General features: G+C 41.5%; 1 protein-coding gene across 4 annotated transcripts in view; it reads right to left on the bottom strand.

Moving 5' to 3' along the window:
* Nucleotides 1-1,388: 1,388 nt before the first annotated feature.
* The window catches only part of RFTN1 (raftlin, lipid raft linker 1), a 117,003-nt gene continuing 100,551 nt past the window's right edge, over nt 1,389-17,840 (bottom strand). For all 4 annotated transcript variants that reach the window (XM_069007230.1, XM_069007232.1, XM_069007229.1 and 1 more), the window contains exons 8-10: nt 9,025-9,128; nt 7,560-7,641; nt 1,389-3,780 (exon numbers count right to left, since the gene is read on the bottom strand). In XM_069007230.1, the coding sequence (XP_068863331.1) occupies nt 3,349-3,780; nt 7,560-7,641; nt 9,025-9,128 (618 nt within the window). In that variant the 3' untranslated portion in view covers nt 1,389-3,348. The remainder of the gene's footprint in view (nt 3,781-7,559; nt 7,642-9,024; nt 9,129-17,840) is intronic.

The raw sequence follows: 17,840 nt of genomic DNA on the forward strand, positions 1-17,840 counted from the left end.
AGTAACAGCCTCAGAGACACATGAATTGTGTCTACAACTACAATTCACAGGCATGTTGTTTGCTGGTATTCCTCATACTTTTGAGAAACATTTATCAGCAAGAAATTAGTATCTGCTCTTTATACTCTTCAGTTGTGAGAGGATGAAATTCCTGCAGGAAAGGCTGATCATGCTTCATTTCTGCCCTATAATTGGCTCCCTGAGGCAAATGTAGAGTCACAGCAACTGCAAAGAAAAAGTAGGGTATCCAAACGCAGAGCCCTTCCTCTGCTCACCTCAGAACCTGAGGCTGACAGGGAGCCAAATTAGGGAGAAATGGGTATATTGTTTTGTACGTAGCTTCATTTCCACACATACACTAAAGCTACTTTGGCCTATTGCATTTATACTGTTTTCAAGTGCACAGATCCAACAATCAAGACATAATGCAAGTTGAAGTACCAGTCCCACTGTTTGTGCATTTAACCCCTCTTAACATACCTATTTTCATTATGATGCTTTAAGGGTTTGGATACCCTACCCATCATAGTTGTACCCCTCTGCCCCTGCTCTCTGCTGTTTGTTGCATTTGAAAAACCCTTTTCCATCTTTCATTTAATTCAGCCACTCCTCTTTGCCGTTCTTCATTTGCCTTATCCAGTCTTTCCTTAAACACCTGCAGGGACGGTGACTCCACCTTCACCATTTGTCTCACCACCACCGCCCTGGGCAGCCCATTGCAATGCCTGAGCTGGATTTTCTCCTTTGAACTTCTCTGTGTAACAGCTGGTGGCTTGTTCAGATGACCACTTGCTGACTGCTCCTTCACTTCCCTGGTCGCTCTGGTGGTCCTGCTTTTTCAGGCCCAAAATGGCAAAGGCAGCTGAGCTAAACTGCAGATAACAGCTGTGGAGCCTTGCTGCTGCTGCACCACACACCTGCCTTCCCCAGCCCTCATCACATCTGGACCATCTGTCTGAGAGATGATTTAGGCTCTCACTCTCCTTGGGACGGGGGCATGGTGCAAGCACGCACACAACTTCAGACAGCTGAACCAGCTCAGAGTAATTCAAAGTCACAACTTGGAACTGATTATGAGATTATAAACCCCAGAGCAGCTGCCCTTTTGAAACTGAAAAAACATGCAAGTTCTCTTCAACTCTTCCCAACCCTAAGCCATCTTTTACAGGAACAAAGTTTTAAATCAAGCCTTCACTTAAGCAAGTGCAACTTCCCCACAGGGCCTTCCATGCTGTCGGGAAAGGAAAACGAAGTAGCCAGTTCTCTAGCACCAGTAACTACTGCTAATTCAGTAGGAAGGAGCTTCCCCTCATCACCACTTAGAGATCCTGAGTTTGTCCTTTTGGGGACAAATTACTGGCAGTTGTGCAAACACCACAAATAAGGAATCTCCTCATGACCTTTATTTCTCTTCAGTTTTGTAAGTAGTTGGGATTCCATTAAGCAAGGTCAAATTGCAATCCAATAAACGTTTTCTATTAAAAAGTATTTGAAGAGGTCTTTCTACTGCAACACTTTCTACTAGCAAAACGTTCATTAAATATAGTGAATTTTTAAACAAGATGAATACAAAGCTAGTCCTTGAGATAGAAACCATCAGTAAAAGGATCTTATGCTAATAAAATCTGCAAACAGCAACTTAAAACTGTACAAAGCACAGACCTTGTATTTAAGTACAACTGCAGCAACCTATTTTTGAGGCTATTGGAACGCCAGTGTGATCTCAAAATACCAAATGAAACAATTGAAAAATAGCATCAGAAATTAAAGTTATTTACAGTCCTGTGGTTACACCACTGAATTCAAAATAAAAAACTCCTTAATCAATGACAAAACTACCACTGTGCTTTGTGTATGTGAAATCAAATGGTTTAAACTTGAGTGCCTTTGTCCCAATTAAATGAATATTTAAGTGATGTCATTTTTCCCTTCTCTGCAATGTTCTGCCAACTGAGTAATTTTTAGGCATGAAAGATGCTTTTGAACCACTCTAGGTGCACATCTGGTACAGAACATAGTCCTTTGTACAGCATTTTGATTTGAAGACTAAGGAAAATTATCAAGCACAAATCAGTCAAGGAAAAAACAGCAAATCACTTACAGCTCTTGCTTCAAAACAAGAAAATCAGAGGGATTTACAATGTGTTTCTCACCTTTTTACCAGATTACTCAACCACTTCTAAATAAGAATGAAGGTGGTTAAGAAGAGAGAAACCACTCCTTCCCTACATTTGTAAAAATACTGAAGAACTTGGAGAACATTGGCACAGAAACTATATTACATGTACATTCACTTGTAAATATTTTTATGTAGCTTCAAACAGGAAAATGTTGGTAATTTTACAGAATCCTATTAGGTACCAGTCCCAGAATACGGTTACTTGTATGGAAAAAAATGGTCTGTTATGGTATTTTCATTTTGGATGGTCCTTTAGTGACATTTGTTGGCCACTGACCCCTGTGTACAATTTCAGTTCTTCACCACAAGGTATTTCATAACAGTGAGGAAGTGGTGCAAAACCACCTGGAAAAGGTCAGGAGGTAACATCTAATTCCAATTTTAGTGAGGATAACCACTGATAGAAGTACTTTTTACCTGCTTTTTTGTTTCCTGGTTTTCTGTCTTCTGAAGCCCCCACAGCTACTATGAACTGTTGATTGGCAAAGACCAAATAGGAAATTGCATTTTGTATTGGAATCATCTGCTTCACAAATTCACCATGGGGTTTGTTTACCCACTGTGCCTGAAACAGGTACATGATCTGCTTATTGCTTACAGATCTGTAAGGGTTAATAAAATTCAGAAGAAAGTATCACCAGTGAGTATGCTCCAGGAGAAAGATACAGATAATAGCCATCTTATCTAAGCTTTCCAGTTTCAACCTCTTTAAGTCCAAATATCATTTTTATGACACTACAAGCCTAGTGACAAAATAACATCTGGCCACAATAACTTCTCCAGGAAAGCTACGTGGACAAGAAAGTACTACACAGTAAAATCTGACTGAATGGAACACTTGCCCTGACCCCAGCTCAAAGCTGGCCTGCTAAGGTTGGAATGGAAAAAAGTATGACTTCTGTCCTTCCCTACTGCTTAATTTAAAGTGTAGCTCTAGGAGAGCATTTCCCACTATGTACAGGGAAAGGAATTTTGCAGTTTCTGTGGGTTGAAAAGTCTGGGCCCTGTAGGTACTAAAAACATTAAGATACCAGAGTGCTAAGGAGCAAAGTAAGTCAAAGAAATGCAAAAGAAATGCTGAGCAATGGAGTTAGCGGTGGGGATTATCAAAATCTGTTCTTCTGTCTTGGCAAAGCATCAGCCACTCACAGGGTTCCTGCAAAGAGCTCTCATTCACAGGAGCAGTCCGCGTCCAGCCCTGCCCCGTCGCTGCCGCCGTCCGGCCCTGGTGCACAGCCCCCGCCCTCTGTGGCCTCACCCGCGGGGCAGCCGGGCACGCTCTGGCTGAGGCAGGCCTGCCCGGCATTGTCACCAGTGTCACAGCTGGCAGGACACGTCTCTGCTGACGCCCTGTCATGGTGGGGACCTCTGTCGTTGGTCCCGGCTACCTCATCTCCCAAGTCTATGACATCATCCAGCTGCTGTTCTGGATCCGGCTTGGCTGCTCTTGACATTTGTGCTTCTAGGTTTCTCGTATTCTCTGTGACTTCAAATTCCTGCTTCTCCCCTGCCCTTTGCTTCTCCCTAGTACTTAATTTAGCCTTTGTGGAATTCTTCATTTTTCTGTTGTGCATGTCTTCTTTGGAGAACCTCCAGTGAAACTACAAAGAAGGGATCCAAATGTTAAAGACCATTAGAGGCAATCTCACATGGACATTTACGTTCCTGAGTAGAAATTTTTTGATTATTTAGTTTTAATTCAAAGACTAAAGGGTTTGACCAGAAAGACCCAAGATTAAAAGAAGTTGCCTGACCAAATCAGACGGCCTAAGATGATTTCTGCTCACTCATATCTCTTTGTTACACAGAGGAAGGAGAGCCCGATGCTTTCTGCTTCTGCTGTTGCATGTGCCTGGTGGGCTCCTCTCTACACCGTGTGGAAAGGGAGGATGTGCAAAGCTGCACAAGTGCAGACAGAGGAAGCAATCCTGTGGCGTTATTCCAGTGTTTTTCACCAGGTTAACAGCACAACTAACACCACAACCACGACCATACCCAAACAGTAGAATATTCTGAACCATCTGTATGAATGCTTTTTGATGAGAAAGCGTGAGGCTGCTTCTTGCAGCACTGCCACAGGACTTGCCACAGCCACCATTTCAGAACTGTTTTAACTAGTACTAAAAAACAAAAAGGGAACTAGCAGTACCTTGAAATACTAACTTGACAGGTATAATGTATATAAAGGCTGACAAATATGCCACTATTAGATCCGCTTCATTTGTCAGAAAATAAATCAACCTTCCCAAGGAAAGCCAAACCACAGAGCCATAGAATCATAGAATGGTTTGGACTGGAAGGATCTTAAAGGTCATCTAGTTCCAACCACCCTGCCATGGGCAGGGACTCCTCCTAGAAGACCAGGTTGCTCCAAGCTCCATCCAACTTGGCCTTCAACACTGCTGGGGGTGGGGGGGGCACCCAGAGCTTCTCTGGGCAACCTGTGCCAGTGTCTCACCACCCCCCCAGTACAGAATTTCTTCCCACCTTCTAATCTAAATCTGCCCTCTTTCAATGTGCAGCCATTACGTCCTGTCACTACACTTCCTGGCAAAGAGTCCCTTTCTAACTTCCCAGTAGGCCCCCTTCAGATACTGCAACACTGCTGTGAGGTCTCCGTGCAACCTCCTCTTCTCCAGGCTGAACAGCCCCAACTTTCTCAGCCTGTCTTCATAGGAGGTGCTCCAGTCCCCTTACCAACTTCAAGGCCTCTTCTGGACTTGCTCCATGGTTCCAAGCCACTGCTAAGCCATCCTACACAAGTTTGCTAAGTACCTCTAAATGTGCACAACCATTTTTTCAGCAGTGTCAGTTGCTGATGGAAGCCCACGAATGGGTTAGGAGGCAATGTCTGGATGGCATAAATAATCTCATCATGACATTCAGCAAACCCAGCCATGTTCCAAAAAGCTCTGTGCTGAAGTTGGCCAAAAGATCTTGTATTCATAAATTTTTGATCTAGCTATTTATTCCTTAATCAAAAAGCCATTCAAAACTTGTTGGCAGATCACAAAGCTGGAACAATGTTCTTTCCTCCTGGTAGCCAGAACTTAATGTAAAAGAAGAAGGGGAAAGAAAAAAAGAAACTGGCTTTCACAAAACTTCTCGGTTTTACTTAGAAGAAGTTATCTTTCACTTCAATAGCACTGCAATTTAGAGAAAGAGGAACGATAACATCTCAGTTCTAGAGCTCAGCTGTTTAAAATTCAGACACCTGAGTTTTTTTCCTCTTTGATTTGCGGAAGTGCTGGGCACCCACTACTTCACTTAACTCAAAGCGCTTTTTGACAGAAGGTATGATCAGGGCCCTAAATGTGATAAAGATCCAACTGTAGGAGGCTCTGTGTGTGTGTGTACTCAGTAAGGTACTTACACTGTATTTCACAAAAATGCATTTCAATGCATGAAATAAGCATCAGTTTTGTATAAAGTGAATGAACACAATTATCTCATCCCTGACTGAATATTGCACTAACAGGAGTACTTCTCACTGAAGAGAGAAGTTATACCACTCCTTGCATATTTCCTTTTCTGTTCCTCTGACTACCTTGAACAGCAGTTCATTGATGTGCAAAGATAGGTTGGAACATTTTCCAACAATGCAATATCCTTTTAATTTTATCATCCTATTTCCCTCCTCTGAGGATTATCTATAAACATTTTAGACATGCCACAGCTTAAGTTAAAAAAAAATCCCTGAGAGCCTGTGATGTTGTATGTGCAGAATATTCAGCAACTTTTAATCACATGCTTGGGTTGGCATCTTTGATGCGACACAACAACCACTTAGGGACGTTGAACCAGTCTTACATCTCTTTACAGAGCTATAATCAAGGTATGTCATCCTTCCTTGACCTCTGTTATGAAAATGTGCTGCAGTGATTCTTGCCCTCAAATATGCCTGTATATTTAACACGGCCAACGAGTAAGTCCTTTGTTTTGTCAACCAGACATTGTTAAATAAGTTTTTATAACCCGGAATGAAAAAAACTTAAACAAAGTTTTAAGTCATCTGGTTGGTATGTATGTGTTATTATAATAAAAGAAATCAGCATCATACTAGTTTCTCTGTCTGAAGATGAACAACCACATATGGGTTCCCATCCCTTCCACTAAAACCACACACAGTAGTAGGAAAAGAATGACCAAATACAGGCACTCTTAACACTCATTCCAAAATCCCCTTAATCACCTGAAAACAAAGAGAAAAACCAAGGAAGATGGGCTTTGTAACAAGTTCACACAATATTCTGGGCTCCTGTTTTGCTAATGAGAGAGGGTAAATCCTGAATCAGTTGCACTCCCAGCAGTTATCTCCTACTTCAGTCAGTTCAAACACTCTCCTGCTCTGCACTGTATCAAAAAGACAACTTTCACAGAACCAGGCTCCAAAACAGTGAGGGCTTCATAGATGAAAACTATCTGCAATTATCTGAACTGCTGGGTAAAATGCTCCTGTTGCTCAGGTCTCCTCAGCATTTCTGATCTCCTACTGCAGCTCAGCTCTGGCATGGCCTGAAGTGCCCACTCCTGCAGGGGACATCGGGCTGGCAGCACTCACCAAAGCCCACAGAGCCAGAACACAAGCAAGGCTGCATTAGTCAGCAACTCATCATCACGTGGTTTCAGAGATCTTTTCCATACTTCATCTGGCTTTCCTGATCCCTTGCATACTGAAAGGACAAGGCAAATTTGACTATTGTAGGAAGATCATCTCACTTTCTCAATTCCAGTCCTTGCATTTCTCTCTCCAGCTGTATGGCATGACAGGTTTGGGCAAGGGTTCCCACAGCTATGTGGTTAAAAAGGGAAATGGGAATACATATATACATCCACATCCATGCATCACTAGCTGTCAGCTATGTCCTTGGACAATTTAGCTGGATTCTAGAGGCTTTTTTTGGTTAAATTGCAGCAGAATTCATTAATATTCACACGACAGAAACACCAGCCAAGATCAGGCCTACATTGTGCCAGGTTCTACCAAAACAGAGAGAGAGCAAGAGCGAGAGAGCGAACGAGAGAACAATTTAAACAGAAAAGACAGTAAATGGGTGAGAGAAAATAGTGTCGGTTCCACCTTGCAGACACTGAACATGGACAGAGAATTTTAGGTCTAAATGGAGGTTTATGGCTGGTTTACATGAATAAAAATCTACATCTCTTCTGCTGCTGTGAGTTCAAAAGAGAATGAAATCTAGGAGCATTGACATCATTTGAGCAATTTTTGTCTCTTTCATTTGAATAGTTCCATTCCTTGTGTCTCACTACTGTATCGCAGAAACATTGAATAGGCCATTTTACTTCTAAGGGAAATAAATTTCAATATAAAAATACCACCAGCAAAACCCAAACAAACCAGAAGCTCAAGGTTATTTACCTTAGATTCTTTCTTCTTTGCTTTCTGGGGCAAAGAAGGTCTCTGAAGAAATACAATTTGCTTTGTAGATAAATTCCCCTCCCTGAAAAGAAACAAATGCACACTCCTGAGAATGAATTAAATTCACATCCAGCATCATTCAAAGCGAAAATCCATCTCAGTCATTTGTTTCTGCAGGTCAAACAAGAACAAAATGAAGAATGATCCTCACATTGCCTGTCCCTGGTGTCTCTGAGCAGCCTGGTATTTTGGGGGGCAGGGAGAGGGGAATGTTCAGACTGATAGAGCCTGTCAGCCTGTGACACAGTTTTGCTGAATGTTTTAGCATTAGTGTGTAAACACAGAATAAATTGTTTGGAACAAAAAGGAAGAAACCCAGGAATCCCAGTGTGTGTGTGTCCCAGCAACACTGGAGTGTTCCTTCTCTCCTTCCCTCCCTCCTGGGGCACTGATCCAGAATGGGGCTGGGTGCTCCCTACAGGTCTCCAGCATGGCAGGAGGAACAACCACCAGGTGGGTGCCCTTCTACACTGACCTCTGTTACTCGAGGTATCAGTGGGGTACAGAAAGCTGGAAGAGAAAGAAAATCATATGTATATCTTCAGGAGTCGGGAATTACAAATCGTAACTGTGATCTTCTATTCATTCTTATATTTAAACATTTATGAAAACTTAAATACAGTTTTTCCCTCAACACAGATGGCCTTTTACTTTTTAGGTTTTTATATGTAGGAATAGTCTTCATCCAAATCTCATAAAGAGCTGGGCATATTTTTACTCTTTTAAGATTAAAAATCATGACTGACTATACTGGTGTATATATATATATATAAAAATACATCCCTGAAGAGTGAAAATTCAGAAAGCACCATCTTTCATGACTAACAAGTGGGATGATTGTTTGATTGTTTTTCACCAGTTATGAAGATAATTTTTAAGTGATTTGCACTTATATTTAAAACCTCAGAATATTAGTAATAGCAAAGTAGACCACAGAATTATTATATCTGCACACAAGGCTACTAGAGCAGTGACACACCAATCTCACACGGTTCTGCTCAGCTAGACTGTATCAACAGCATTAGACAGACATCTATTAAGAATAAAATGACTCTTCTTCAGTTAGACAACATCTCACTCCCAACATTATCACACATTTTGTCTTTGCTCTAAAGGACGTTACTGGAAGATCCAGAGCAGGAATTTTACAATCATGGAGTTTAGAGAGAGGCAGAAACAACACCCAGAAAATTCATGCAGAAACCACAGTGCCACCTTGCAGTCTTTCTGCCCACAGACATGTGCTTCCTGCCACATGTGGCTTGTGATGCTCGGAAAGCCCCAAGAACAGCTGCAGCAGGCTTTGCAAGGAAATCCACACTGACTGCACAGGGAATTGCTTGTGCAGACTGTGGTGCTTGTACAGCAACTTCCCTGGCCAAAGGCAGCACCCACCCCTCCCTACCTGTTTGTCTTCACAATGGGAGTAGGAAGCACACACATCAGCTGCCAGCCGTACACGGCAAGGGAGTTCAGCAGCGGAACGTAATCTGTCTGCACTTCAACTCCCTGGGGAAGGAAAAGCAACAGTTGGCATCATCACTTGGAGCGCGACATTCAGCTCGACACCAAAGAAAACCCAAGAAAAAATACATGTGTGGGTTTTCTCGGAGGGAGACAGGGTTTTTGCACTGAAGTGGGTCATGTTTTACGTTCAGCTAGGCAGGAAGGAAAACATTCAAAAACATGAGACAAATGACTGACTGCCCATATATCCCAAACTGTTAAAGGAGTTTGTTTAAAATGGTAAACATCTGTGATCTTGTTTTTACACTGCCTGACTCATCCATCTAGCTTTAGATGATTCCAGATCTGAACAGGATAAACTCATTGTATGTTATCAATTATCTCCTCCCAAGAAAAATGATGTTCAAGTAGTTAAAAAATGACAGCATCGCTTTGCTTGGATTCTGCACTTGTCTAGGCTTCAGCAAATCCTGAATATCTGCACTGAAATCAGTCATGTTGCTCTACCATGATGGATCAAAAGGAAAATAGCCAATAACAGCAACAAAAAATGTAAGTAAAAGTCTGTTCCTTTTATCGCCCACAAATACAAGTCGCTGCCTTCTTATTTTGAATCAGGAAATCTGTGGGCGAGACGAAAAGCTTTGCCTTTCAGTGCAGGAGTCTGGCTCCTGCTGCACATGTACCCAGCAGAGCCTTGCTCATTCTCTTTCAACTAAAAGGCAGACCCTGCAATCCACACAGAAAGAACCACTGGTGGTTTCAACAAAGATTATTCCAGTGAGGTGTCTAATTGCCAAGACTGCCAGTAATTTAACGAATAGATGCTAGAGCATATTTACTAGTTTTTAATTTTAATAAACACAAAGCAGACAAATGGTAACTACTAGTCTCTTCAAATACAACTAAATTTGACTGGAATAGTAATTACATTTGCCAAAAAGCTCAGGCACTCACAGCGGTTTCACGTGCACGTAAGGAGTTTTAACTGCCAATTCGCAACACTGGGGAAGGCACAATAGGTCTGCAGCTCCAAAAAATCCATTTATTCCGCAGTAATGAAATAGTCATTTGATCAGAACTAATCCAAATCCTGCTGTAGTTATTTCAAGGTACTTTAGTGAATTTCAATCTCAGCTGTTCCTTTCTTCTAACAAATGTAATTTAGGTCACTTGTATCTTTATAACTGAATGGCTGCCTGACTATACCTATTAAAAACCCGATCATGACTACAAGTGCAAATAGCTGAAGAAGCCGTATCAGTCCTGCTTAAAAGGAGAACGTTTAAAATCTCTACCCCAGAAAGTGCCTGCAAGAGAACACTACTAATGTACTTCTGCACAGAGGCTTGTGGGGGCTTAGAGAGGCAGTGCTACTTTACAACATCACCCTGTACAAACTGGAATTTTTAACTCTGGGAAAGAGACGCCCTGCAAGAAGGGGGCAATACCATGTGGCCCTTAACTCATGTCCTCTGGAGCAATCAGGACTCACCCTGCAGCTGTGATCATGGTAGATTCAGAGTCTCCTTTGATTCCCATTTCCCTCTGGAAGACGGGTATTTGAGCGCTCTTTCCAGTTTTTAAAATAGTGTCCAAGAATAATAAAAAAATTATGACATATCTCGATGCCTTTCAGATCTGATGTCTCAAGAAGACATATTAATAACACAGTAAGATTTATGAGATTGGTCAACAACGGCTTCAAAAAATGAAGATGAAAATATGCAACATGATGATTAAGAATAAGGTCAGTGCATCCATCATCACAAGCTCTTCATGAGGTGCCACATAAAAGGACCTGTCTAAAACATTTCCTCCATCAAACTGTTTGCAGAGGAAAAACCAAAAGGAGCTCACTTATTTAGAGGGTGGAAGCAGATCAGGAAAGACTGGCACAGCAGACCTTGTTTGTGCCCCAAGGAACATCTTGTGTTGTAAAGAGGATTTCTATTTTGAATTCATTGCCTAAGGTGGGTGATTAGCAGGCAGAACCTTCTTCTTGCATCAGGATGTGCAACAAATGTCAGAAATCAGAGGGAGATTACAGCAATGAGGAAGGACATCAATACCACGCAGAGCTCATTTGGCTGCTGTGGAAGCCAAATTGTTTCAGGGACAAGCCATCACTCCTGCCACAGCCCTCTGTCCCTTCAGGCTCTGAGCAGCGAGACAGGGCTGGCTTTGGACCTGTCTGACTTGTCAGGATTAAGCATCATCTGCAGCAGATGATGGTGTATTTCACAACCCAGTGGTGCAGAAAGGAAACAAGCAAGTAAGTACATTCAAAAGGGTAAAGTTATCAGAAAATAAATTTAAGTCAATTAGGCCTAAAGAAATGTTTTTTTTTTAAATCTGGCAGTGTAAAAAAAATCAAAAACAACCAACCTACTGAAAGAGTTCTATACAGTTGTTACCAAAAGGTAACCTCTTATTTTTCCCATGTGCTGGTACCCAACAGCCCAGTGTGCCTGTTGGGCTGTCTGGAAGCAGGAATTGTATACATGATGCAGAGGTGTCCCCTCCTCTGAGCTCCTCATGCCCTTTAACAAGCTCTCTCCAACTCCACGGTGCTTCGCTGGAGTCAGACACTGCACCTCATCTCCAGGCCCTTGGGGAATAGACTACTCCCAGTAATTGGCCAAGTTTGAAGATGACAGACAGAGAAAGGAGTCACTCCAGAATAAACAGGTGTAATCCACATGGGCTTCAAACTCCTGACTTGCAAATACAGATAATTGAAGCTTTTTTTAAGACCACATGAAATTACTTCTCCCTCCCCCTCCTGAATCATTGGTTGTAATTCTATCCCACGACTGGAATTTGTGTGCCAGCAGGAGTCACAGTTATACAGACCTTTAATTGGTGTCATATTAAATGCTTTCTAAAGCAGAAATGCTTCTAAACAAACAATACACTGGGGGACGGGTACAGAGGAAAAGAGTCATCTTGTATTCATTTTATATTTAATACAGTAATTATTTTATCTACTATTATTAGAGACAATAGAAATAAAATTTCAAACACACTGTTCCATCAGATGAAAGTGCAATGTTCTTTCTAACTAACAAATACTGGATTTGAACACCCGCAAAAGTAGAAAAAAAATGTGCAAGAGCTCTCCTGAAAAAGAAGTGTTCAAACAATGCGTCTCAAACTGGGAGACATTTCATTCACTGAAAGGGTGGAAAATTTTAATTAACTTGCTTCCCACTCTCCTGTGGATGATAAGTAATCTCTGATCACACCTTGAGTGTCAAGAAGCCAGAGCATATTGAGCTAGGATTTTCCCTTGACTTGCACCACATGAAAAGAATTCTTTTTATTTGTAGTTGTATTGTTTGTTTTCATCATTTTTTCCTTTCACAGTTGCTTCTGCTCATTAGGGAGAAAAAAAAAAAAGATTTAAAAAATGATAAGAATAATATCTAGGGCAAGCCACACAAACAACTGCATTAACAATTTTTCTTTTCTTTTTCCCCCCTACTGTGGCAATTTTAACCACAGCAAGATAATACACAAGACAACTACTAAGCTCTTGTAAGACAGAAGTTCTTCAGAAATCAGTCTTTCCTGGGCTAAGTGAATGTGATTTAGTTACAAGGCAGCTATGGATTGTCACTATTTAATATTTTTTTCCAACCTGGATTAAAGAGTGGTAGATTGAAAATCCCATTAAATAAATCTTAATAAAACCTTTATCAGCAAATCCTAACAGACTGCATACCAAAATCTACTGACAGATGGCAAAGAGGATGGGAAGTAAAAAAACCAAGTTGCTTTGAAAACCTACTGTTTGTTGCAGAAAATGGGCACTGCTTTCAAACCCAGCTCCTAACAAAAAATAGAGGGGAGAGCCCATGAGGGAGGCAACATGCACCCCCAGCCAAGGCTGGCTACCAGTCCTCACTGGTTTTTTGGCCAAAGCCAAAGCTTTTCTGTCCCAGGGAACTGAAGGGAGGAAGTGGAAGTGGCAAAGGCAGGACTTGCACCTTAGTGGAAAAGAAAGAAAATAAAATGACAGAAATTGAATATCTGGACTGTGCAAGAATGACCCGGTAAAAGCATGCTGCAAACATTTTATGTTTGCAGTAACACAGCTGACAGGGGGACTAAATTCAAGCTCTAAATTCGTGAATTATTTGCCTTTTTCCTTTTCAGACTTCTTCCAAGAGGTAATTTCTGCTGACAGTGTAACAGTATTGCATCATTAAAAACATTTATTGGAAGCAAAAAAGAAGTTTCACAAATGCTTCAGCAATAAAAAAAGTTGGACTTTGTTCCTCTATTATTGAGCTGCTCCTGAATTTCCATGTGTAACACACCACAGTACCCTGCTGGCAGACGCTTACTACACATCCATTAGCTGTGGAGCAGAGGGCAGTGGGATGGCTCCTGCATCCTTGGAAACCATCAGTGGCTTTGGGAAGCAGGTGGGTCACTGACCAACAAAGAGTACCTGCCAAATGGGGACCTTAGTGGAAAGGTAATAGAAAAAAGAGTAATAAATAAATCCACAGGCAGGCTTTTCCATCAATATTCTGGGAATATGTAATTTAGAGTTATTCACAATTATTAATATATATGTGAATTCCTCCAATGTGAAATATTTTTGAGAATACAGTAAGGCTGTAACACTATATGAGGCAGCATCTTGCTTAAGACAGTTTCTGCAATTCAGATGTATCCAGTCACAATTTCAGTACACACAGGCTGCTGAGTAGCATCCACAGCTGGCTCCACATCTGGGGTAAAATTAAAAGAAAAACAACAACCAAAAACCCTTCTGTGCCCACAAAGCCTGCTTCCCTCAGTGACTTCTGTGGATGCAAATCCTATTTTTAGCTTGTATATAAATGAACAGAAGGATCAGAGTGCTCCTGATACTGCCTGCACCTGTAACAAGAAGTACATTTGCCCAGCAACACAATTCTGCCTTTATAGAAGCACAGGGTCGGCAGCAAAAGCTGGACAAGGTGAATTTGTCGACACAGAGGGTTTTCCACACAGGACACTTGGAAACATCCAATGAAATGTTGAACTCACCACGGCACAGACAATGTACACATGATGCAACAACTCCACTTCACTGTCCATGAAACACAAGAAATAAATGTGATCTAGCAATCCATCAGTACAGTTTCTTAAACAACTCTGGCATTTTTACTTTCACAATTCCTGCAACAATTAAGGTGTACCTTAAGGTGAGCATTGATTTTACTGTTTGTCCATCAATTCTTTGGGGGAAAAAACCACCAACATAAAAAAATCACTTCCTGAGAACTTACATACCCCAGTGTGCCCTACACATGCAGCTTAATCATCCCCAGGCAGCTTCCCCAACACAATTCCCTTTGGTTATAATTTATTCCCAAACAACATGTGGCTTCTACCAGAAGGCTTTGTGCACCACTCCCTAGTTATGCAAGTAATAATCTTTTTCCATGCAAGCAGCGCAGCTGAAGCCCAGACCCTCCACTGCCCCTGGCTCGTGCCGCAGGAAGGAGAGCCCTGCACTGCCCCTCGCCCACAGGCGGGCTCTGTGTGCAGCCTGTGGGGTCCCAGCACCCACTCCCATGCCCCTCAACATCCTCACACAGATGCACTACCCAGGGCACTACTGCCTGGCTGGAGTCACCTGCTGGGCTAAAGAAATGTGTGCCCTGCGTGGTTTTATAAGAAGTATGAAAGAGGACTGAAATACTTTTTCTCAGCTTGTTCTTAAGTGGGAAGTTCAGATCTGGGAGGTTCACTTTTCCCTGAAATGTTTTATGAGTGAACAGAGAACTAATTCTTAGAAAACTGTGACAGCTAGGAAAGCTTTTTTTAATCCATAATGTGCTTTTGAGTCTGTTTACTTCAAGTGCCCTTTACTCACATGGAAGAAGCATTCACCTTGTTAGACATTCAATACCACCAGAGCCACAAGAAATTATCAAAGACGTTCCAAGTTCATATTGCTAGGTTTTGTTATGGCATTAATCATCCAAAACCAGAGAAAGAATACTCTGTGGATTTTAATTGTGGATTTTAATAGATTTTAAACCTATGTCTACTGAGTTCAGCAAATATATATGTATATATGCTGCTTTCATATCTTACATAAAGGAATGAAACAAGAATTATAAAAATCTTTGGAAGATAACAGGCTCCTGAAGGTTTTTGTTCAGCTCTTCTTAAAAAGCAACAAGCATTCAGCAACAGACATTGTTGAAATATTATGCCCAGGCAGCATATCTGTCCTTCAGATGGTAACGAGGGTCACACACATGACTCCTTTGGGCTTTTCATGCCCATCACCATCAGCTTCTTGGCTGACCTGGTCATGCCTTTCTCCTGTGGCCGGAGACAGCATAACATGGCTTAACTGACCTAAATCAGATTTACAGACAAATCAAATCCTCATTTCCAGAGAATTTGTTTCAAGGCTTACATTAAGGCAACTTGCAACCTAGGCTCAGCAGAGATAAATTTTTAAATCTTTTGGTATGTTGCACTTTAAAAAGGTTTACCATGTCTACGGTGGAGACTGACCCCATTCAAGTCTGCCAGGGAAATGGCAACACCACAATGTATTTGAGATTTTAATTCATGTCAGTACAGCGAAGGTATGGTATAGCAGCAAATACAAAGTGATGAATCAGCAGCTCAAGACTTCCAATGAGAAAATCTGTGTAAATTAAGGACAATATTTTCAAAATGAACACAGCTTCAGAGGCAGAACAATGCAGCAATCCTAAATGAATGTTATAGCACTCAATTTTAAAGACAGTATTAGCTATTTTGTCTTGGGTAATGGGGAAGGGAAGGTGACAGATTTAGAGTTAGGGAGAGGGAAATCATGCAGGCTCTGATTAGTCAGAACTGTCTACCCACATTTGCCTACACAAGCAGAATTAAAACCATCAAACAAGTTTTAGGGCTAGATCTCAGAGACTGCAGTGGAAATAATATGTCCTGACATTTTTAGAGTTAAAGTGATAAGGATGAGTGCAGTATTTTGTCATAACAAGTCCTGTGGTCATTTGTAGAGGATACCACAGCTCTACTTTGAGAAGAAAGAGTTAAATTACTCAGAGCTATTACATCCTGTCTGCTGCTTGGCGGGACCACATACTGTGACAGCTGCGAGCTTTACATCCTCTACAAACTGACATTTTACACACATACTGAGTGCATCACACTGTTCAGCTTGTTTTCTCTATTAGCCTTAGCAATTAAAAAGGCAGCACTTTCTCTGCTAAGAGGTATGCCAACCTCTCTCTTTTGTGTTTATGGTTAAACAGCAACCCTTTACCTTTTCATTTAGAAAGGCTTTCTTTCTAAAGGGCATCGATACATGCCACATGTCTTCCCTTTCTAAAAAAGCTTCCTTTTGTTGTGACTGGGATTCTTTTGTTTGTTTCTTCTTCTTCTTAATTAGGATACAGCACAATAATTTACATTCAGTTCAGACCACATCTGAACAACTCCAAAGCTCATCCAAATAACCAAATTGAAAATAAGGATCTGTAATATACATTTATGTCACTCTGCCCATCAGGGCTTCTTCCACTTTCTTGGTACAAATGGAAATAACAAATAGAAAATATTAATGTAGATCAGAGCTGAATGTACACCAAAAAAACCCCAATCTTCTACATAATGAGTCATTCCACTGCTCCCTAACTATTTCTGTAACAATTATACTTTGTAACACTCGTAACAGAAAGGAAGCCTTTACTGGCTCTTGGACATCTTCTGTCACTACTGAACTCTGTCTTCTTCCCCAATTTACAGTCCCCTCCCCTGCCACTGCGTTATTCCACGTTGATGGTAAATAAAGGTAATTCCAACAGGGGTTAACACTTGGTCTTCTGGGTACAATACAGTGCACAGTGCCTATGGATCCCCCCGCTTCCAGTCCTTTCACTGATTCCACGGCTTTAAGCACCTACACCTATTATGTCTCAGAAAGCCTGAAGCATGATATATCCTGGCAGTTATTTGAATTGCAGGAGGAGAAAATCAAGGTGGCCAGCTCTGCTCTTTCTCTAAATGGGTAAGACCTTTGCAAGACTTCCCCAATGCCTCAACATTCTTCCTTCAGGAGGTTTTTTCTTCCCCATATTCTTCCACTTTCAGCTTGGTGGGGAACATTTTCATAGTGTCCTCAGAACAGCCACACTTGATCTCAAAAGAGCAAAACTGCCAGGGAACACCCAGCATCCAAATTTTTCATTACAGCAGAGAATAATCTGATCACACTGACAAGCTGTGTATATGCTATCAGTCAGTTTCTGAAATTGCACATCCCAAATCTTATGTCTGGAACAGGAGATTCTCTGCATTAGCCCTCACAGACATGGTGTGTAGCAGTACAGCATCTCCTGACACACCAGATGGCATCAGGAGGTTCATTCCTTAGTCTGTTGACCAGCTGTGTTCTCCAGCATGGAATTGCTAGAATTGAAAGCAAATGATACTCCACCTACAAGGCCTCCAACACTTCAAAGGGCTCTGCTAGAAAATACTCTTCTGCTCTGTCCTGGTGCTTTGGTCAGCAATCTTCCAACACAGGATCCCCATTATCCTTCTCACGTAGCCTGACAGAAACTGTCCTGTGTCCACACAGATTATGCCTAACTTTGTTACGATATCCTACTGAGATGAAGAACCTTGGATTGGTTGTCTGAGAGCCAAACCAGCTATGCCCAAGAATCCATTTATAACTCAGAAAGCTGTCTCCAACATGGCTGTAAGTGATGGTTAAGG

This window comes from Aphelocoma coerulescens, chromosome 2, assembly GCF_041296385.1.
Source record: "Aphelocoma coerulescens isolate FSJ_1873_10779 chromosome 2, UR_Acoe_1.0, whole genome shotgun sequence".
Lineage (NCBI taxonomy): Eukaryota > Metazoa > Chordata > Aves > Passeriformes > Corvidae > Aphelocoma > Aphelocoma coerulescens.